The sequence below is a fragment of the Corvus cornix genome, chromosome 20 (assembly GCF_000738735.6).
Source record: "Corvus cornix cornix isolate S_Up_H32 chromosome 20, ASM73873v5, whole genome shotgun sequence".
Lineage (NCBI taxonomy): Eukaryota > Metazoa > Chordata > Aves > Passeriformes > Corvidae > Corvus > Corvus cornix.
Window position 1 is genome coordinate 12,893,806 of NC_046349.1, and position 23,257 is coordinate 12,917,062.

Sequence of the window (23,257 nt, forward strand, 5' to 3'; positions counted from 1 at the left end):
GGAGGCAGAGCAATCTGCCAGGAGCAGCTCCCCTTTGGAATAAGGAGCATTAACATCTTTCATTATTCATAGGCCTCACTTCGCATTTCCTGAGCTGCTCCCATCAATATCAAATATGCCAATTTCCTGCCTTTCAAGGTTAATATGAAACACCTCAAAGAGATTATCTGATGGGGCGGCTTTTTGCCTGGAAAATGTATTATGAATATTTTTTTAAAGTGTTTTGTCTGCCTGACATCAAAGGCCCAGCCTGCTCTCAGCAATGGGGACCACTCTGCCTTGGCTGCAGCGCTGTCTCAGGCACGTGTGGGGAGCAAGGCTCTCATTTGACACCCACAGAGCAAAGCCACAGATTTCACAGAATGTTTCTGAGGGTTCCAGCCTCTTCTGGCCCCTTTGAACTCAGCTGTCTCTGGGCTCAGTGCTGGGCTCAGCCCCAGAGCTGCTTTTGGGGCGCTGTGGTTGTTGCTGAGGCGCAGGTGAACGTTTGCAACTGCACCAAAGAATCATTTCAAAGGTGAGCTGAGGCAAATTAGAGTGAGAAGGGTCTTGGAACCAACTGCTGGGGCAGCAGCTCAGGGCTCCCAGAGTTCAACTGAGCCAGAGACAACATTAAACTTGCTCTGTGCTCATCCTTGTGCTGGGAGAGCTCCTGCATCCCTTGGGCACTCCAAAGCAGGTGTAATTTCCCAGGTGAGGTGACCAGGACACAGGTGGGCTGTGTGTGGTGTCTGTGCAGCCCCAGACCACACCTCTGCTCTCCTGTGACCCTACTGAACCTGCTTTAATGAGCTATGAATCTACTGATCCCCTCCATCTCCACATGCTCTCCTGCATTCTGTCTCTCTAGAGTTTCTACTTTCAGGGTTTTCTCTGAAATCATGATATCTAAAAATGTTTTTGCTTTGAATGAAAGCTAAGCCTGTTGTGTAAGCATATAACCCCAGGCCTTTAGAAGAACACCAAATATTTCAAGACTAATGGTAAAATTCCCAAAGCTGGAAAAACACATATTATTTTAATGCACAAGCACTAAGCTTGGGCCATGTCCTGAGGACAGATGTGAGATTTCCAGCTTTTCAACATGGCAATCTTGTGCTTTTTTAATGATGGTAATAAATAAAGCCATATAGGGGTTTTTTTGCATAAGAAAAAATAAAGTCCCATTTGCAAACAGATTTCCTGGCAAAAACATCCTCATTTACTACTTTTCAAACACAGACAATTTCATTGTCTGATCCTTTGTTTGCCAGATATGACTTTTTCTTCTGTGAACTTCAAATGTATCCTGAACTTCTCCAGCTTCCAGGATCTTCCCTTTTACTCTAGATAGATGCTTTGTGATTGTGGGTTTTTTGGCAGATTTTCTGTCTCTTCTTTTGCACTTGTACATGACATTTTCTACCATCTTCTGGCCTTCCATAGCCAAACCCTGTGTTGCTCATTTTTGGATGGGGTGTTGCAGTTTCACAGGGAATTTGGTTTTATCCTTTGCTTTATGGGGTCTTTTGATTTTTTTTTTCCCCTCTCTCAAATCTTTTCCTTGCACTTTTTGGGTTCTTTCCCTGCTTGGGGTGCAAACCCTGGGGGTGTTTCAGTGGGCAGTGACTCTCTGTGCATGCTCCCTGCTTCCTCAAGCTGCTTCAGCACACACATAAATGAAGTTGTTCCATGCAGGGATGGTTTGATCTTGCAGTCTTTGCTCATGTAATTCCATCAGCTCCCTGGGAGTCCTTCCCTGAGCCAACACTGCAGGAGTTCATCCCAACCTCTGTAAATGAAAACCTGCTGGACAGCAGGATTGCTCCCTGCCAGGTGGCCTTTCATTTTTAAAAACTTTTTTTTCTAACATATTTATGGATCTCCTTCCAAACTCTTTCTATTCCCCACTAAAAATAACCCCTGTTTGAAACCACTGCAGACTTTAAACGCCACAGAGAGGCCTCTTGCCCCATCTGAGAGCGACCCTGGGGGCCAAAGGAGCAAAGAGGGCTCCAAAGACAAGAAGTCCACGGTGGAGCTGGGCAAGCAGAAGGGCAGGGAGCAGCCGGAGCCTCGGGAGCAGCCGGCAGCCGACTCCGACTCCATCCAGAACGGCGGAGACGCCGCCAAGGAGCCCTCCTACAAGAAGACAGAGAAGAGGCAGTCCCTTGGAGGGTTTTTTAAAGGCCTTGTACGTTAATTTATCTTCCTTTTTTAGCCATTTTCCAGCTGATTTAAGCGCTCAGCCTGCAGGCTCTGGTCAGGGGGGACTTGTGCAGCAACTTCACCAGCAGGACTTGGGCCAAAGAACAGCGAGATTTTGGGAAAGGCAGGAAAATTCAGGCCTCGGGGTGCTGATTCAGGCAGGGATGGTTTGCCCAGGGAGAGCTGTGATTGTTCCCACAGCCCTGGCTATGGGGATGATTCAATGTCCCCCGTAGTGCTGAGCCGCCTACAAATTACAGGGTGTTAATTAAGGAAAAGTAGAGGTGGGGTTGGTTTGGCAGAGGAGCCTGCCTGCCCCCATGGGGGTGCAGCTGGGACATCCCTGCAGAACCAAATCCCTGCAGAACCAAATCCCTGCGAGGTAAGAATCAAGAGAAGGCACTGGGTGCATGGGAAGCAACACAGGGGCCACAAGATAAGCACCTCATGTTAGCCAACAGTTATAGACTAAAGCACACCAAAAGTACACATGGCATTTTTAATTCTTGCTTTTTGCTAGATCTTAGGTTAAACTTGTCAGGCCCCCTTCACTGAAACCTGAAATGCAGAGATGAAAGAATTCAGCACACAAAAAATCTGAATTTCCATAAGGTTTGGCGCTGCTGATCCAACGGTGGTTTGGGGATTCCACAGCGCGTTAAAGAGATGGAAATTTATTTTTTCCACTTGTTCATGTTCAGGGGCCTAAATCATTTGTAAGGATGCTCCTTTTCCCTCACTCTGCCACAGCAGCAATGAATCCACTGTGGGGTCATTTTTAGCACCTTTTGGAAACCTCGTGTGAAAACCAAGCTCCATCACAGCTTTCAAGACACAAAGAAATGTGAGCATTATCTGTGGTGATTCCTGGTGAATCTGGCTACCCTGAGAAACTCACAGAGCTTTTTTTTCCTTCCTCATTTCTAAGGTTATTGGGATAGAAACAGAGCTGGGCAACCCTTCAAGTAGAGAAGTCAAACAATAGAGACTGAAATGGTGACAGAGTTAAAAATCTGTAGGACACTGGGCTGTAAAGCTGCCGTGCAGAGCAGGGTGACTCACAGGCAGATGTTTTTCCACATCCTAAGACGTGTTTGATTTGCATAGATTTCACAGAATTACTGTGGATCCTACAGAGGGAGATTTGCATCACCAAAGTAATGACATATTCCAAGGGGAATTAGGAAAAAAGATAAAAATAACTTTCTGCAGGATAAATTAGCACCAGCTCAGCCATGACCCTGTAGTTCTGGGGTAAAATCCTGGTTCACTGTGAATCAGTGGGATTTTCTGGGGTTTCAATAGAGCAAGGAAGTGCTGGAGCTCACCTGAACTACTTTAATTGGCTTCCACTTACCTTGGCTCTCAGTGAAGCCACAAGGAGAAATCTTTTTACTTGTCACAATGTGAAAAAGTCAGGATATCGTTTTACAGAGCTCTGTGAGCTGACTGAAGTCATCAAACCCATCCTCATGTGCATTTTTCTCTTTTTTGCCCCTTTTGCCTCCAAATTCTGTGTGAGTTTCCATTGTGCCCAGCACTGGTGCACGTGTGGAATGTGATATTTACAGACATAACAGAGATTTGTTTCTCTGGGCTGGAGATTTCTCTAAATGAAACACTGAGAGCCTTCCCTTGGCACAATTCTCACTGTGTGAGAAAGAGTTTTTCTGCTGACAGTGACACTTCCTGTTGTGTGGTGTCATCGATGTATCCAAAATTCCTCCGTGGAGTTTAACAAAAGACACAAATTTAGAATTCTTCCAGAAAGGGAGATCTGAAGCAGTGCCAGCTCGTGAGGAAACACCTTCAAAATTCATGAAAGACAGCGAGAGGAAAGGTGTCTCAGATTGAAAGGGCAAGAAGAAGCTTTTAGATCAAGGGAGGAGATTGTGAGAGGTGAAAAGACCATTTGAGAAATAAAACACAGAATGAATGTAGAGGAAGTAGAGAGGTTCTGTAAGATTTTTTTTGCTTGCCTCAGTGTGGCTGTACAGCCCCTTATCTTCTGCTGCAATTACAGAGGCCAAGAGTGCTCCTGCAGCTTCCTTCTCCATTAACAGAAGATGGCTCTTAAAAAAAGAAGAAGGTTTTGACAAGAGTAAAGCTGATTTGGTCCGTTTATTGTCCTTTTAAAGTGGCAGCACACCACACAACAGTGAGGTCTGTGTATGGGAAATCCCTCATGGAAAATTATTACCTCTCTTTGAATATCCCCAAGATTACCAAGAGCTATGAAACTCCTTCTGCAGTGCTAAAAAATAATCTGCTCATCTCCTAGGTGATCAGCTGGAGCCCCAGGAAGGTGTAATCATTAATCTAAAAGTATCAGATCACACACACCAACCAATGCCAGCACTGCCATTTCAAGATAACAGCTCAATTGTCTGGGAACAGCTCAGCAGAAAAATTCAGCTTTTTGTGGATAAAATAGGAGCAGGAGATATTTAAGAGGGGATCCAGCAGCTCACCCAGCCTGTGCTCACTGAACAACTCCTGTTCTGTATTTTACCACCACCCTCTCCTGGATCCCGACTCCCCTGGGAAAGGGCACAGAGCAAGAGGATGTCACAGTGCAGGAATGCAGATGAGAACACTGCAGCTCCAGCCTCTGCTCCCAGTTGGGCTAAAAATGCTGGAATTTTGGCTACAACTGGAGCCACTTATGTGAGCAAACAGCATCACTGCCCGACTGCAGGGTTTGAGCAGAGATAAAGTCCAGTGGTTGTTCCTACGGTAAAAGAGATTAATTTATAAGCTGTAGCAAATGTATTTAGGGAGTCTTTCAAAGATTAGATTAGAAAGAAAGAGGGGGAAAAAAGATGAAAAACATTGTTTCCTGAGCTGGAATAACTCACAGTCCCGTTGTCAGGAGCTGCGAGTGCTCAGCATGTGAGAAGCATTCAGATTTATTCTGATCAGAGTATGTGCTGCACTGACCCAGGCTGTTCCTGAGCAAAACCTGGGGAAAAAAATACTCCAGTCCCAGGATTTTGCTGTGTGTGCACTTTAAAATGCTCTGCCCAAACCAGCATGTTCCAGCCTCGCTGTCACAAAGCCGTGAGCTGGTGGTACCTGAGCTCCCGAATCCCAGGGCAGAGCTGGCATTTGTCCCTTCAAAAGGCAGAACAAAGTTCTTTCTTTCACACACCGGGCTCGGAAATTCCAGTTCAGCAAGAATCATGAGCTGGTCTCCCTCAGAGCTTCCTGCTGTAATCAGCAACCACCTTGAGCATGGGTGCAGCAGGAGACTGCAGTGAGCAAACAGCGCGACACCTCTGCGAAACGAGTGCTAACAGAGGCAGAATGGGGATTATCTCCAAGGAGCCTCCCCTCCTGTCTCCTCCCTCCACCCGTGTATAGGAAGAAAGGGAAAATGGATCACCTTATTTCCTAGATCAGTTTAGAGGTGACTTCATCATGCTCTGACAGGGGCTGTAGCTGACAGAGCCCATTACTCCTGTGATGTGGGAAATCTTTACCTGATGTGTAGGTTTTTAGGCTTTCTGGAAACATTTGGAATGGGTAGCTCGCTTAGTTTTGTTTGATGGATAAATGATGGATTTGCTGCTACCTGTAAATGGCCAAACCTTTTTATTCTGCTCTAGAGCATCCTCCAAACTCAACATCAGGGGAAGCAGAAGCAAAGCCACTGCAGCCAGCTGAGCTGCACAAGGTTGCAGTCAGTTTAAGATGGGATTTTTCAGTCCATTGTGATTTTTGGCTGCTCTTTTTCATACTTAGATCCTCCAAGGTGAAACATTAAAAGAAGATCAGTGAGGTGGAGCCTAATCAGTATAAAAAACCCCGCTGTTTTTACTTCCCTGAAGGGGATGACAAAGTGGAGACCTTTCACTCTCCATGTCTGACACAGAATCATCCTGAAGCGGTGGCTCAGGTTTCCAGGAAAGGACAATTCACAGATGATTCTGCCCAGTTCCTATCCTCGGGAGAGCACACAGAGTCACCTTTAGCTTTGTCGTGCTGCATTTTCTGCTTAGCATGGCAAGATTTAGGCTATGAAGAGCACTGACAGCCCGCTGTGATAACAGTGACCTCAAACAGTGTTTGTGGGTCCGTTTTGCTGAAGTTTTTGCAGCTTCAAGGCCAGCAAAATTAGGTCAAGCACCTTAAACCAGAGCCAAGTTTTTGTCAGTTAGTGAAAAACGTAGCTGGTATAGCTAGAGCTATACATTTCCTTCATCTAAACTGGATTAGTGTCTTGGATGGGTTCCAAACCCAGAATTATATTTGCAGTGTAAAAGAAGCTTTATCACTCAAACATTGTCGAATACCTGTCATGCATAAAAGTATTTAATGTTCCTTTAACCTAGAGCAGAGCAGGGCTGGCTGTAGTACACCATTAATCATGCTTCAAGGACTCTGAGCAGGGTTGCACTGAAGCATTTAGGGTGGGGAAATTTTAGAGAAAGTTATGCCAAAACTACAACACTACAGGCACACAGCAGCCTGGCTCTGGTATGTGAGCCCAGTTCCTGAAAACAATTGTTTCCATGCCAATTGAGAAAATTATATTAAAATAACCCCCTCATTTAGGCAGAGTCACAGGCAGAGGTTCTCATGATATAGGTGGTGCTCATATATTCGTGCCTATTAAACAAAGAGCAAATTAAGAGAAGCGGGGAGATTAAATCAGTGTAAAATCTCTGGTAGCAAAAGTCTAGGACACAATTCCAGATTTGACCTTTCTGAAATACTTGGAAATGTTTCTGAAGGTGTCTCTCTTGTTCCACAGGGTTCCAAAAGGATGTCGGACGCAGAAGTGCAGACAGATCCCGTGTCCATCCTCCCCGCTGGGAAATCCAAGTAGTGCCCGCCTGTGGCTGCTGAAGGGAGGCTCAGCAGCTCTCTGGGAGCTCCTGGCAGTGGAATTGACTCCTTTTCCTTCCCATGGCTGTCAGCAAATGCCCAAGGATAAAGCAAACACTGGGGTATCATTGCAGGTGTATCGTTGGCAGGGTTTGTTCCTTACCTGTTGGAAAGCAGCTCTAAAGTTCCCCAAGAAATGTGTTTAGAGAAATGTGGATGGTTTGAAGTGTGTAGAGGGGAGAGTAAGTCAGGTAGGAGGGTGGCAGAGAATGAAATAAATGGCAGAAAAACAGAGCACGTGACAAAGGAGGGGAGCGAGGCATGAGCAGCAAATCCTCCACTTTAGAGAGCTTGAAAGCAGCCAGGAAAAGCACCAATCCCTTGGATAAATGTTATGCTTCGGTGTAAAAACAGCCGAGCCACTTCTAGTGGGGTTTCAACAGAGCTGAAATTAGAGCTGAACCCTTCAGTCTGATAGAATCAGTGGTGAAAAAGTCCTACTTCCTATTGGTTATTAATGTAAATTAAAACGCTAAAATGCAAAGGCTTGACGTGATTGAGGCAGCTCCTCTCTTGGCCGGGTGAAGTGGGATAACAAATTAAAAGCGATTTAAGGTTCTAATAGGACACAAGAGGGCACCCACGTCCCCTAACGCCGGGCTGTGCCTGCCAGCCTGGAATTAATGTTCCTTAGATCATAGGAAACTTAGTTGTTTATCCTGATACTTGTTTATATCCATACTTGTAATTAATCCTAATAAAAACCAAAATCGAAGCTGCCCAGGCAGCTCTCTGCTTCACAAAACTCCTGTAATAACTGTAGTTAATAAATTTTACAGAAAATTAAGATTTCTGTTTGTTCAATCCTAGCCTGTACAGGGAGCCATGGGCCTGACATTTTAATCCACACTGATCTTAATGATACAATACTGTATATTTTGACATCCTTATCTTTAAATAAACTAATACTTATCCTTTGAAAAAAAAAATCAGTTGCTGCCTCAATTTTCAAACAAAGTTTGTTATTTACATCCCTGTGGTCTGGTGATTAATGTGACTTTAAGGCATAAATCAACACATACAAACCCTGCCTGTGGAGGGAATAGCTGATATTCTCTCTTTATTTCAGTGACGATTATACCTGGAAACCAAGGGAGAATTCTGTAAATTCTGCAGAATTATGTTTTTAACTAGTCAGGGAGGACGGAAGTGAAAAGCCCCTGCAGCTAAGTGGGATTTCTGCTCTGGGTTCTGCAAACCTGCAGGTTTGGGGTGCGCAACCAAAACTTGCTGCTGGTTCTGTGCACAGAGAGCACAGACCAAAGGTTCTTTAGTTAGAGTGGCACTTTCTGCTCCCCTCCCTGGCACTTTCATGCCTTATAAAGAGATACCACTCCATGGTGACTGCTCACAGGTTTTCAACCTGATTCACAACCCCTCCTTGTCCATCTGGGCAGAATCAGTGACTCCTGTGCATATTACTGGATTACAGACAGTAGATATTGATACTGATATATTATATTATATTATGGGTGGGCCAGGCGTTCTCTGGAGGAGAGCAGCTCTCCCCCAGCCCTGCTTCGGGAGCAGGCCTGTGCTGGCTGCAGCCTGTGTTCCCAGGCAATCAGGGCTGCTGACCACGTGCTCTGACCCTATCACTTGGCAAAGGGGCTGATTTGAGGAATCAGGAAATCCTCTTGGCAGAGAAACAAGCCAAGCAGCGAGTGTGGCTGTGGGTGCCCTCATGGCACAGGGCTCTCCTTGCAGATGAAATAGAGTAACCCTGAGCGCTGGCTGGTTCTGCCTCCCACGCAGAAATTGCCCAGTTTGTTTGATTCCTCCTACTAACAGCAGCAACAGCAGCTTTGGAGAAGCCACTCAGCCTTCCCATAAAGCAGCCACACATGGAGCCCCAAGAGGAAGAAAGGTCTTAGGAGAAGCATCCCCAGTTCAGCGGAGATTCCACATTTCACGCGTGATGCAAGAAACATTAGAGTGCAGCTTTCATGTCCGGGCCCAGGAAAGGTCAACAAGTCATTGGAAATCAAAGCTGGGGCAGAGGCTGCAGCCCAGGTCAAAGGAAAAGAGCAGCCAAGGCAGTGCATTGCATTTAGACCCTGTTGTCAACAAATAAACTCTGGTTTTATGCACGGGATCTCTGGAGCAGAACTGAAGCAGATCACACTGTTCAAGGATCTCAGAGTTTTGTGTGGGCATTTTGGAAGGACTTTAAGCAGGTAGTTCCATCTGATAAATATAAAAGGGAATGGATCGAAATTGCAAGTTTTCATGTAAGAAATGCTGGCTTCCAACACACAGACGTTCATCTGCCCCTCAGGAAGAGCAGGTTCCCCATGAGGTTCTCTCTGCCAGGTGTCCATCCCGCTGTCCCCAGGAGCTGAGCTCACCTCCCCCTGTCTCTGCATTCCCAGGGAGGGCTGCAGAGCCATAAACTCCTCTGAGAGTATGCAGAAAGCACCGACTCTGTCCCTGCTGGCCATGCCAGACCTGTGTCTACCCTCAGAGCAGGCTGCCAGCTGCAATGTGACCAGGACCTTGCCCCTTGTAAGTTTAAGATCTTTCACTTTAGGAGTTGAGTCTGCTCACATTGAGACAGGACCTGACTTCCACTCTTTGTGTTTCACAGCTCTGCACCCACAACGTGTTCTAAGAGCACCTCAATACCTTTTTATATGTAAATGTTTACAGCTGGCTTTGAAGCCTGAAGCCACTCCTGCAACAAAATCCGTGGTTTCCTGCATGGAAGGATGGTGTGACAGGAGATAAACACAAAGGGGTTGTGGCTGTGGGGACTGACCCCGTGTGTGAGGCTGGAGATGGAATAGCTCTGAATTCTGTACAGTCTCACGCTCTTTGAGAATATCAGTGAAGAATCTGGATTTGCTATAGACTCCACCTCTTCTGGATAACACACCCTGGGCTTTACTGGCAACTTCAGCAGCTCAGCAGTTCTGAGAACACAAAAACAGGAAATTCTGCAGCAGCCCTGACGGAGGCTGAAGATGCGTACGAATTCCTTAAAGAAGTGTCATTTTCTGAAAACAAATTATCAAAAGCCTCGAAGAAGAATAAACCTCTTATCACCACTCTTTGCTTTTACTTAATCATTTCCTATTAAAGTTGTCACCTGCTGAAGGGCAGAGGAAAGCAGCCTCCTGCACAGGAAGCACCAGAGATTTGACTTTAAACCGGAAAGGGACAAAGTCCAAATTCCTTCTTTATCACATCCCAGCGTGAGCAGGTGATGCAGAATCCAGCACTGCCCCTTCACCTACCTTTGCACAGAGCAGCAGCAAGGTCTTTTATTCTTATCACAGGGCACAGGGAATGATAAAGACAGACCCTGAGCACAATTAAAACACAATTAGAATTTTGCAGACTCATCTTTGTTCACCAGTTTCAGGGATGTTTGTGGTTACTTCATTGGAGTTGTTTGGAAAACAGAAGGGAAGTGGGGATTAAGCGGCAGAGTTTTCACTTTTTTTTTTGCTGTCAGCAGTTTGGAGTCGATTGGAGAAATGGATTCTGAGCTGCTAAAGGCTGAGATTTTATTACTTCGGTAAATGAAGCTGAAGTAGCCCAAATGTTGGGACTCTGTCATCACAGGAAGCTTTCTCTCTGCAGCTTTTGAGCCCTGGCAATGGCTGCCACGAGTGAAGGAAAAGAATTGCTTGGGAAAAATTTGCTCGTAAAATTGAGCTGAAGGAATCTTTTTCCTATTTTTGTTTAATTTTTTTTTTATTTTTAGCCACTGCTTCACAGTATTGAAAAGGCACATAATTATCAAATGTTCAGGCATCCTTCATCAAATTCAGTAATCAGGGCTAGATAACTTTACTACTCCCTATTTATTGCCACAAAATGCTGTATCAATATTCACAACCCCAGTCATGGAGCAGAACCAGTCTTAGATGCTACAGAAAAAATTCTCTCTACCCCAAGAACCCAGGACTGGCCCACACCTGAAGCATTTTGGTCCTTCCAAATGTGAGTGGAGCAGCCCTGCCAGAGACAGGAGCCACACGAATTTAATTCCAGTGTGACTGAATCCATGCAAAGCTTTTATTGACATTGTGACTACACTTGAGAATCATTTTTTGGCTCTCTTTTCCCACTTTGTAGCCTCCACACAGTCCCACCACAGTAAAGCTGCCAAGTAAAAATGAAGTTTTGCCCCTGTCAATGTGCTGAGGGGGGTCTGCAGGTGCCACAGGGCCCAGCAAGGGTTAAGGATCACACAGGGGTCAGCACTGCTGGGTTCATTTGGGAGCTGATGAGAAGGTTTAATCCTCTGAACGGGATGGGGAAGGGAGGCAGAGCCAACGGGAGCTGCTGGAGGAAGGGCTGGGTTTTCACAGGAGCAGGTAAGAGCTGTGCCCAGCCAATTTTGGGGGAAATTTGTATGTTTGGTGCCTTCTCAGTTCTTTTATGGCTTCCCAAGGAGACACCAGTCCTTGATAAGATTTTTTTGGTTCCAGCCTTATCTGGAGTTTGTGGGGTGATTCCTCTGGAGTCTGTGGGGTGATTCCTCTGGAGTCTGTGGGGTGATTGCCCCGGCAGTGCTGTGCAATTGCTTGGCTCAACTCCCACTAAACCCCACCTTTGGGAGGTGCTGCCCACCTGCACCCCAGTGCATCCATCTGCTCTCCCACCTTTTTGCTGGAAGCCAAACTGTGGCCTCGGCCACCTAATTCAACCCTGGGAGCATAAGCAGCTTTGGCCTCCTTAAATAACTATTTAAAGGTGAATGGCAATGGTAAAATGTAAATTTAGTGGAGCCTGGATGTACAGGGGAATACTTATCACAGAAATAATGAGTTTTTAAAGTGGCCTTTCCCTATAAAATGTGCTGGGAAGGAGAGGATGTGACACTAAAGTGTCTGAGACACCCAAGCAGGGCTTGTATTGAGAGTTTTGATGGGAAAAAATGATGGATTTTGGCATGTCAGCATAAAAGACAGACAGCCGGACATGTTCTTTCTTGGCTTAATCTTGGGGGGAGGTTGTCTGTGTTTTCATTCATTCTCAACAAACAAAATTCTCTGCATCTCTTAAGTTTGTAACTATCTCGATTAGTGCAAAGAGATTAAGAAATGGGGTAAAAAGAACGTGGATTCTGTGTTCAGAGCACACAGGAGCTGTGGCCAGGAGAGGGTTAAGGGAAATCTCCTTTTCCCCTGGTCCTGTGGCTCTGTGTCAGTCACAGAGCTGACCTGCAGTGATGTAACATAATATGGACACCGAGGCTTTTACCAAATGTCACTTTGAGGCAAAGCATGTGCTTTTAGAGAAAGTTGTTTGTTTTAACTGAGCCCAAAATTAAGCATTCATCATCCTGTCTCCCGGAAAGCATATTGTCCTAGCTTGGAAAAAACTGAAACTAAACCATATGCTGAAAGGGGGGGAATTTAGAAAAATTTCCTCGCTTCCCATTCAGTCTGTGCCTCATTTTTTGAGCTTCAAGGGGGGAAAAAATGTAATTGCTGTAGACAGGGTAAAGATGGTAGCTGCTATTCCTAGTCCTTTACACAGAGTAGGTGCTTTCAAGAACTTGGAAACAAACACGGTACTAAAATTACTGCTGCTTACTGGCAGAATTGCTTGTAAATGTCTGAATTCTAGGCTGGAAATAGTATTTAGGGGTTTGCAGAGCGTGTTCCTCAGGCTTTTTGTTCACAGTTGGAGCTTTGTTCTTACGGGCACACGGCTGCCAAGAATTTCCTAAGCAACTCCTGATTATGCAGACTTCAAATTTGGGGAGTTCTGCTCGTAATTTCACCAAGAAATGAATAATGTATAAATGCTGATTCTTTGGCAATGAGATGTCGCTGAGGACACCCGAAATTGATGTTTTCAATTTCTCCTTTATCTTGAATTTACTCCTAATTGACTCTTCATAAGATTGTACTGTTAGTTCCTATAAAAGGTGAAAAATGTGATGTTAGTTTGGAACTGGATTTGGAAGTTTGGGGACAAATCACTGTTTTTGTGGAATATTGTCTATGTTTTCAGGATAAAAATTTATTGCTGGACTCCACATATCGACCACATTTATCTAAGTACTTTTTTATATCTGACTTCTTAATACATTAATTCTTAATCAACACTTAGTTGATCTCTGCCCTGCCAACAAGAGAACACAAAGTTCTCCTGAAAGATCTCAATTTGCAAGCTGAGATACTTAAAACTAATGTAGCAGTCTGGTTGTTATCACTAGCAGCCATCTCAGATATGTAAAGTGAGATTTTTATTCCAGTTGTTAGCCTGAATTTAACTGTCTGTAGAAAAAAAAATTAATTAATTGGCAGTTTTTGCAAGTTAATGCAGTGTTGGTCTTCAAATCAGACACCTCCAGGAGGAGAATGCTTTATTCTTCTCACACTTACTTATCCTTCTTGGATGTCTCTGGGGTTTTTTACATCCAAGGCAGAGATACAGAGGACATGCAATAAGAGAGGTACATCCATGGCTCAATTTCCCTTTTCCCAGTGTTCATTCCACCTGAGCTGTTCCTCCACAAGCCAGGTTTGGTGCCAGTTTCCAGCTTTGCCAGAGCCCTGGTTCTCCCGTGGCCGTTGTTCAGGTGAGAGACGTCCACACTTAGGCAAGACAGACTTTTCCTTTTTTGCTTTTTCTTTATTTTCTCTTGTTGCACATTAAATTTTCATCATCAGAAGCAGTCCTGGGCTGTTTCTGATTTAATATCCGGCCCACAAGGAGGTTTAGGCTGGGGCCAGGTGATGAACAGTGTTGAGAAGCTGATGTTGCGGCACTGCAGAAAAGCTCAGCTCAGGTGGGAGAGGGAAGGTGCCGGGAGGGAGGGGTCCACACTGACCCGAGCTGCACACAAGCTGCTGCAGAACCACCTGCAGGACCCGTTGTCAGCACTGAAATATTAAAGATTAAGCAGAGAAAACAATCCTGGCTATTGAAAATCAGATTACTGCTGTCATGCATGTGCACTGGCAGGGCAGCCCTGCCGCAGATGGACACTATTAAAGGCAGAAATCAAACACCAACATGTGTTCCAGGCAGAAAGAGACCCTGAGCTCACTGGTGAGCAGGAGAACGCTCGGATTTATTTTTATATCAGAAAGGTGACCAAGACTGGAAGCTTTTTTAGGCTGCTCCAGTGCTGGTGACTTGGAACTCTGTGTGATTCTCACAAATTCCAATCTAACAAATGCAAAATGCAGTTGTCTTTTTTTTTTTCCATGAAAAAGTCTAATGCATGAACCTGGGTTCATGGAAGGTCTTGTCACTCTTCCAGGCAGGTTTCAATGTGCGGCAGGATAATTTAGATGTCAAAAAGCAACTTGTTTTTACTGTCATTAAATGGGTTTACACCAGGATTCCCCAAACTGAATGGAGTCACAGAGTGCAGAACAGAAGCAATGCTGCAAATCTCTCCCAGGACGATAAATATTGCAGCTACTTCCTGGATTACTTGGGATATGACAATTCTGAAACTGATTCTGGGCAGAGCAGGGAAAAGGACACTGTCCCAGACCTGCGGTTGTCACAGCAGTGAGTAATCCCAATCCAGCCTGTTCAGGCTGTGCAGGGCAGGCTCCTCCCCTCCCTCCTGGCACAAACCCAGGCAATATTGTCACTTCCCCGAGTTCTTCCTCGTGCAGCAGCTGAATCCCATCCCTGTCCAGCTCCCCGGGCACTCCCCCGGTGCCTTTGTCTTGAGAGTGTTTGGGACACAACCTCTGAACGACATCACTGCTGTTACTACACAATTGGGAAGTTATTCCCCCAGAATTGTATGTATTTTTTTATCATCAGTTTATCAAAGTTTGCTGCTTTTTAAAATTTTTTTATTCTTTTTACCATAGCCCTGCTGTTGTACTGCAGTCAATCTGTAATAATGTTAGGTTTGGTTTATATATATAATATATATATATAAAAATATATATACTGTAGTTTTATATATATTATATATATATATAATATATATATTATAATGTTTGGTTTAAGTTTTATGAAGGCTGTCGAGAGGATCCTGTGGATTACTGAGCTCAATAAAATCTCTGTGCCCTACAATTCTGTTTTACACACAACTTCTTCGCCCTGCAAACTCACTCAGTGTCAGCAATAAAACCATAGATGCTGCTTTTCTACCAGGGCAGGAATGAGTTGCTCTGTTCAGAAATGTCTACCTGAAACAGGTTTTCCAGGCAGTGTTTTGTCAGCGTGTGTGCACACACCATCCCGGCGTTCCCGGGACCTCAGGGATTAAGTTCCCATAAGCATACATGATATAATTTCTTCCAGGACCAGACTCACGTGGTAACGTCATTGTTATACAACTGCTTTTCTCAGCTTTAAAATAACGACATGAAGTGCCAAATAATCAAAAGGTTTCTTCTTCCTTGCCTCCACTGCTAATTTTTCCAGTGTGAAATTGAAAAGGCAAAAATTTTTTTTTAAAAAAAATGCGAAAAAAGTAGAGTGATCTGCTGTCCCAACAGAGCCATGACATCCAAAAGAGTTTTGTTATCTCCCCTTCTCCACCCCAAAGCAGGTTCAGCACCGTGGCTGGCCCAGCTCTCACACAGCAGGATGTTCTTTGGCATGTGCTGAGCACTGCAGCCCAGCCTGCCAGCCTTCACCTGTCTGCGGCTGACCAGAGCGTCCAGACCGTCCCCACCCTACTGGCACCGTCTCCTTGGCCTATTGCCCCACACCACTCCCTCCTCCCCGTTATCCAGCCCCAGCTCTCCCTGCAATGCCAGCAGAGGGCACCTGGATTTAGTTCCTCACACGTTTCAGGCTCTAAAACTATTCAAGCAGTTGCACTTTGTTTGGGTCGGTTTTTTTCCTGTTGTCCCATTCATAGAAACCTGGAGACAAAACCCAAACCCCAGACAAGCCAATAATCCTGATCTGCAGGATCCCAGTTTAGGATCCAGGATCCCGCTTAGAGCCCAGGGAGGAGCTGGGGGTGGCACTGCAGGGAAGGCACCGCTGTGGTGAATTCCAACTCATCTGCTTTCATGAGGAGGATCCTTCCCATCGTGGAGGGAGGATAATGAAAGGCTCCTCCGAGACGTTTTCGGAGCAATTTCTGCCCATCTCTGGGTAAATAACACTTCTGCAGCCTCAGCAAAACCAGGGCTTATCCCAGCTCCAGCTCAGCACCCCCCCAAACTTCCCTGTTCATTCTCTGTTTGCTCTTTTTGGGTATTTTGATATTTTCTAGGATTTACAGTTCAGACTGGATATTGTGCCCGGTAATCTCTGTTCAGGTTTCCTGTTAATCCTCGCCTCCTTCACGAAGGATAAAGCAATGCCCCTGTATGGTTTAAATCCCAATACCTGGCTCAGAGAGCTCCTGCTCGGCTCTGTTTGGGGTATCATTGCGGTGGGGTATCATTTGGTACCTTTGTTGGGATCCCACTGGTTAAAAACTGATGTGGAGCACACAAAAGCCAAGGAGTACCAGAAAAGGGGTGATGATAAAGGGGAAATGAGAGACTGATCCTTGCAAAAGCCAGTGTGCTTAAGACAGAAAAGAATAATAATGCAACTAACACTAAAAATGTAACTGCGCAGTGTGACAAGAATGCTAAGCAAGCACAACAGAAGTGCTTTTAAATTAAAAAGAGAGAGGATAAATGAGAATAAGTGCCTTATGTATATGAAAAGATGTATTTCCCCACTCCATTTTCCCTTTGTCTTTCAAATGCAGAAGAAACAAAAAAGGTCAGGAGAGATTTGGTCCATACCACAACACGGAAGTCACTTTTTGCGCTGCTGTGAATGTGGTATTGTTCTTCTCTTACTGTCCCGTTCAGAGTCAGAACGAAATTGAAACAATGCTACTGATGAAGGGCCAAAGCCCGTGGTGAGAGGAAACGTACTTACCTGTGAGCCCCACCACGCTGCTTTGAGGAAAAGCTGCTGCTCGTTCTCAGCAGCACCTCCTCAGGAAGCAGCTTGCCATCTTCTGCCTGAGCCCTGAAAGATCTCAGTGTAAGGTTTCCTCCCAGCCCTGCCATCCACCTGGGCAAGCTGGGGTGCTCAGGGAGTGTGGGCCAGTGCCCTGGGCAGCTCCAGGCTCCCCATCCCAATCCTGGATGCTGTGTACCCACACGAGGAGCCCCTGCCCAGCCTGGGGACCGTGGGATGGTCCCAACCCCACCGTGGGCAAAAGGAGCCAGGCTGCCAGAAACCTCCTCACTTTTGTGCTCACGTTCATGGAGTTCAGGCCAAATGAGCCACAAGGGGCCATAAAGAGCAGTTTGAGAGCAAATTCTGAGTTGGCAGCAACGAGCGGCTGAGTGGGGATGGAGAACCTGCTGAAGATTTGGTGATAAGCTGCTTCCAGCTTTTCCTCCATGGGGAGCTATTGATTTATTATCAGAATTCATTACCAGCATTAATCCAGTTTAGGTGCTTCCCCTCAGTGGTGATGCAGCTGCACAGTAAAAGGAGATGGACTGAAGTTGTGGTCAATAGGACAGTGAGAGGCACAGTGAAAAAGAACCTATTTTCAGGTAGTTCTTTTCTGACCATGACCCCATTATAATGGATGAAATTTTGAAATGTAAAGCCCAATCAAATGCATGCTGGACACTGACACAAAATATTTGTTTGCAGGGCTGTCAGGGCTTGCCAGGAGTAAAAAACCTTCACAGAGGGCTTCACATCTGCCTGACAAACTCCATGGTGTTTCCTTGCTCCTAGTAAAGATCACCCAGCAGCTAATTCTCTATCAAAGCTTAAAGACCAAATAAATGCAGCACTCCCAGGGCCTGTGCCCTGGTTTTATTGGCGTGCACAACAAAGGCAGGTTGGGAGCGGCTGGAGAAATGAGAAATGCAACTTCCCACGTGCAGCAGGGCTTTTTCTGGCTTCAGGTTTGCTTCAAAATACCTGTTCTTAGAAAGAGCTCTAAGAAATCACTTATTTTAGGCTCCAGATAAAATTCTGGAGGGAGAGGGAGAAAAAGAGAGACAATCTCCCAAGTGCAGCCGCAGTTTGCAAGGCCCAGAGGGGTTTATTGGAACCGAGCAATCGATATTTTGCAGGGTGATTTATTCTGTGAAGCAAGAACAGCCCTTCCTTCTTCAAAGCCTATCAAGTGACAACAGGATTGAGGCACAAACCCCAATTCTGGAACTTGATGCAGAAGATCTGGGGATCTCTCCCCAGCCTGTGCACAGGGACTGATAACCTGCAAGCTCCTGCCTGTTTGGGCCAGAAGCTGTTGGTGTTTTCTGTGTCAGAGGGGGTTACAGAAAGAGAAACTGCTGATTTTGTTTCCACACAGGAGATGTTTGAGTATTGGTGTGCTCAAAAAGAAAAAAAAATCTCACAGTACTGGAGTAGGGAAGTGACATTTTTAATGTCAGTGAGAGACAGGTTGGGTTTGGAATGAGCAGGCTGGGCTGAGTAAAAGAAGTGACCCAAATCTGAACTGCAAGAGGCTCAAAACTTTGTTCTTCTTCACTTCAGATCTCACTCAGTGTGTCTCACTTTACCCTTTAATACTTAAATGACTTAAATTTAGGCATTGGGTAGTTTAGATGAAAAACAGTATTTTATGGAATAAGACAAAATAAACCACTTAGAATTGATCACAGTCATCATGAATAATCGAATTTAACCCTTTTTTCATTTTAAATCACCTGATTCAAATTGATTTATTCACAGTGATTTGTCAAATAACTTGTGCAAACAACCCCTGTCCTGTGATTTTTCCGTAGATGGTCCAGGAGCAGCCTCACATTGTTCAGCTTTTTGTCACATGATCGGCCACAAGTCACGTTCTGTTATTTCTGTTTCCTGTTTGATGACAGAAATAAGAGATTTGCAGGCCTTGCATATTATCTGATCTATTATGCAAATAAACCCAGCTTCTGAGAACTGACCCAAGAACACTTTCCCTGCTGTTCCACCCAAAACATGTTTGGCTTCAGGACTCCTGCCAGAGCTGCTTTTCCTCAGAGTCCTGGAGAACAACAATGCACAAATCTTTCTTGTTTGTGTTTACACACCTTTTGTTTAAAATTCCATCTGAACAGTTGCTCGGTTGATTTATCACCTTCATTTCTTGTATCATGGGCCAGGTTCTTTGTCTCCCTGTGGAAAAGCAGTTTGAGGCTTCCATGTAAAGCAGCTCCATGTACATTTGGGGGTGTTTTGCTGCTAAATTCACACACCAGTATGGAATCATGGAGTGGGTTGGGTTGGAAGGGACTTCAAAGATCTTCTCATTCCACTCCTGCCATGGGCAGGGACACCTTCCACTATCCCAGGCTGCTCCAAGCCCCTCCAACCTGGCCTTGGACAGTTCCAGGGATCCAGGGGCAGCCACAGCTGCTCTGGGAATTCCATCCCAAGGCCTCCCCACCCTCACATTAAAGATTCCAACAGCTCCGTGTGGGACCCCAGAGCTGGATGTAGGATTCCAGAGGGGCCAAGTTCAACTGGACACAGAGCTGCTTGTGCAAAGGCCCCAGGAACACCTTATACCAAAATAACACCTTTCATTTACAGGCTCTTGTGGCCCTGGCTTTGTTGTCCATTAGTAATTGAGCTAAAATTAGAAAAAAAGTAGCACAAATGGGTGATGGTTGAGGAAGAGATTCATTTCCTGTAGCTCACAGAACCCTGCTTTTAACGAGCTCAGCCACAGCGTTTAACATCACCTTAAATTAAAATGAAGGAGCAGAGATCACACTAAAAAGGAAAGTCACTAAACTAATTCTGTGGCAGCTCATAAAAGACATTTTTGCAAAGCTATGTTTAGCAAAAAGCAAATGTTCAAGCACTGTCTGTGGTTTGACCAAACTGGACTTGTTGATTGTCTCTCACTTTCAGGTGCCTCTGAAATTCAGGGGGTGGGGGAGACACAAAGAAAAACCCATCATGGAGAACGAATGTCAGCTTCTAAGAATAATACAAAGTACCCATTAAATTCCTGTTTTAAACTCCCATAAACCATCCAGCAGTAAATAAGGACAGGCAGAGTGCTCCATGCCACCCTCTCAGCAGCAAGGGGTGTTCCTGGAGGTGGCAGAGCCACCTGTAATCCCCAAATTGGGTAATTCACCCAGGGGAAATCAGGAGCTGATTATCTGCAGGACTCTTGGAGTTAAAGTGCTTTATGAAATCACACCACTGTAACCAGAATTCTGCTCAGGTCAAACCCAGAAAGGTTTAACAAGGTTACATTTAAGCTAATTTTAGCAATAAAAACCCCATGGTATTTGGTTTTGTCTATTTATTTTGTAGTTTAGACTACAGTTTAGACTACAGTGCTATCAAATCTAAAAAGAAAAATAGAGAGTTTACAAGTCTAAATATGTGAGACCTTTTTTAACATTTGGAATAGATCCAGCAATTCAATGTCTTAGTCCAAAGTCAGACTTTCTGCAGAGCTGTAGTTTTATTTTTGTGGTTTAGGTGTATCTGGGAAGGGGGGAAGAAGTAACTGAGTTTTGTTGTAATTCAGTCAGAACAAAACACAACCCCTTAAAACTGCAGTGCCTGAAATAAATACATCTGACTAGGCTGGATTCATGCAACATAAATAGAACAAAACAATGCCAGCAAACTTTGATTTTGTGACTTGGTGTAAATCAGTAAATGCCTCAGTTCATGTTCATTCAATACCCCGATTTTAAATAGCATTTTAAACTACACTGTAGGGGCAATTTTAAATTGCTATTTTTAAATAAAAAAGGAGATAAGTTTGGGCAAATGGTCCATTTAGTCCCCTGTCATTTCAGGATTCTTCCATGCTCTGGACCTGTGATGCTATTTATACGTGAAAATCAACTCCTAGAAAAGATTCCTTTAATAATTCTGCTGGAATTAGCTCCTCTTTGGAGTGAGGAGTTTTGCTCAGAGGTCAGTGTGTGGCCAGCAGCAGGGTCTGTAGTGGATTTCGGAGCACTGGATCGTTTCTGCATCTCAGGATCAAAGCTCTGCTGGGATAAGATCTTTGTTTACGGAGAAGCTGGGCCGGTGATGTGTTTGGGTGTTGTTTTCTTTATTCTTTTCCTCTTTGGAGTGAGCTGGTTGCATTTTGAGAGCAGAAGGAACCGTCAGCATCTCCCTCATCTCCTGCTGGAGAGGCTTTAGGGAACCTCCGGGAGGCTGTGCTGTTACCCAGCCTTATTTCATTTCGTGCCAGTCTCTAAAGCTTACACACACCAAATATTTTAGGTTGTTATCATGTCCTCCCTTAATCGTAATTTGGTCACATCACAAGCATTCAACCTTTTTCTTGTTGTCTTCTTTTTGCTTTTCAATAAGTTAATTTACTTAATTTACTTTCTATTCCCTGAGTTAGCAGTAGAACTCTATAAATAGGCATTAAGGGGGGGGGGAAGTGGGAAATTTTTGAAATCAAAGTGAATTCATATAGAAATATTAAAAATACTCAGCAATGTAGCAACTTTTTTTTAATTGAAAGTATTAAGATTTTATTTTTATTCTGTGTAAAGATAACAACAATTGTGCAAATTAATCCTGGGTGGGGTTATGTGATTTTATTTGGTTGGTTTTGGTTTTTTTAACAATCCTCTCCCTGCCTGTTCAGAGCTCCTGAGCAATTCTAAAATTAGTCACTTATGTTAATTTTTTTTCCCAGGCTCTCCAATGATGATTTAATTTGAGCACACTTATGATTTATGTGAGACAATAAATTGCCCTTTCCAAACAATAGCCTGGCTTTGGGAGAGGAGTTGGGGCTGGCAGAGGAGCGAGCAGATGATGCTGGAGAAGCTGCTTGGAATTTTAAGCTGATATTAGGATGGCTTTTGGGCAGGCAGGGAGGCTGCCCTGCATTTCCTCCGTGTGTGGAACATGAAGTGTCCGAGTGCAGTGATGGGGTTTCCTGCCAGTGGGAATTGTTTAGCAGCTGATCACTCCATAAAGCGCCTGAAATAGCCGGGAATAGGAAATTCCTGCCGCAGGGAGAAGCAAAACCCTCAGAGGCCTCCAAATGAGGAAGATGGAGCTGTGGTGGCTTCTGTCACTTGTCCCTGAGCTGGGGTCGCTGGGCTGTCCCCAGTGGGAGTGGTGTCGGCACTGGGGGCTCTGGGATGAAGATCCTACTCCCCATCACGTGCCCAGCAACAACAAAAACCCCGATTCATCCTTTCCCTCACAAAGCTTGCCTTTTCCCCCCCTTTCCCATCTCTTTTTCAAACATCCAATTGTCAATTAAAAATCGCAGTGTTTCTTCAAATGGTTGGGGAAATGCTGTTTTCCAGTGGGATAGGAGAAGCAAACTTTACGGGCTGGGGGAGGGGAGCAACAACAAAGCACTTATTCTTCCCTTTCCCCTCCCCCAGAGAGGGAGGAAGCAGAGGAGTGGTGGTAGAAGTAGGAAGAAGAAAGGAATTAAAAAGTAAAGAAAACTTGAAAGTGGAGTAAGGAAAGGAATTTAAAGGGGAACTGTACACTTTTAGCAAGAGGGCTGAACGCTGGGAGGTAATGACAGCTCCGCGTTTAAGCGAGCCAGTTCCTTTAATTTTCTGTGCGTTGTCCTGCTGATGCCAGCTGAGTGACCGTGATTGATTCCAAGGGAAGGTGTGGCCTAAAGTTTTAGGATAAAGCACAGAGGAGATGATTTGTGTAACTTCCCCACTGCTCACACGCTGGGGGAGAGGTAACTCACTCGCAGAGTTTCACCCCAGAGGTTTCATAACCTTTAAGCTGGGTGTGTGCTGATTCCGAGCGGCCAAGGCAGCGTTCAGAGTCGGCCCGGCTTTGTGTGCTGCGAGCTGTGCTGGGAGGATTAGCCCAACCACCTGTCACTAAAACATGAAACTCGGGCAGCAAAACAATGCTGTACCTTTCCAGAGGCACTCGGAGAGGCGCACCTTGGGGGGCAGGTCGGAGGGAAGGTTTTTGTGAGGGAACACGCTTTTGTCTGCCAGCGTGAAACTTTTCCGCTGCTGTCCCTGCTGCCAGCTTTGCGTTTCTGTGATTTTTGTACCCTGTCTTCACGCACACACACGTGTGAGGACACATGAGCACACGCACTTGGGCTCAACCCACCGCTCCTCAGTCCTGGACCTGAGCACATTTGCACTGCTCAGGCTGTTGAAAAGCAAAGTTTATGTTCCATGCTTGAAATCACGTGCTTTTCCAGTTGTGGTTGTAAGCGCAGCACAGACAAAATATATATAATATTGACCAACATGCTGACCTGGGACAGAATCTCTCCTGACCGATTTTCCTCTTAAATCCT

General features: G+C 45.0%; 1 protein-coding gene across 1 annotated transcript in view; it reads left to right on the forward strand.

Moving 5' to 3' along the window:
• BCAS1 (brain enriched myelin associated protein 1) overlaps positions 1–8,006 on the forward strand; it is a 32,575-nt gene extending 24,569 nt beyond the window's left edge. Inside the window, 2 exon segments of the mRNA XM_039563607.1 lie at positions 1,922–2,173; positions 6,944–8,006. Coding sequence (XP_039419541.1) covers positions 1,922–2,173; positions 6,944–7,018 — 327 coding nt within the window. The 3' untranslated portion in view covers positions 7,019–8,006.
• The last annotated feature ends 15,251 nt before the right edge of the window (positions 8,007–23,257 follow it).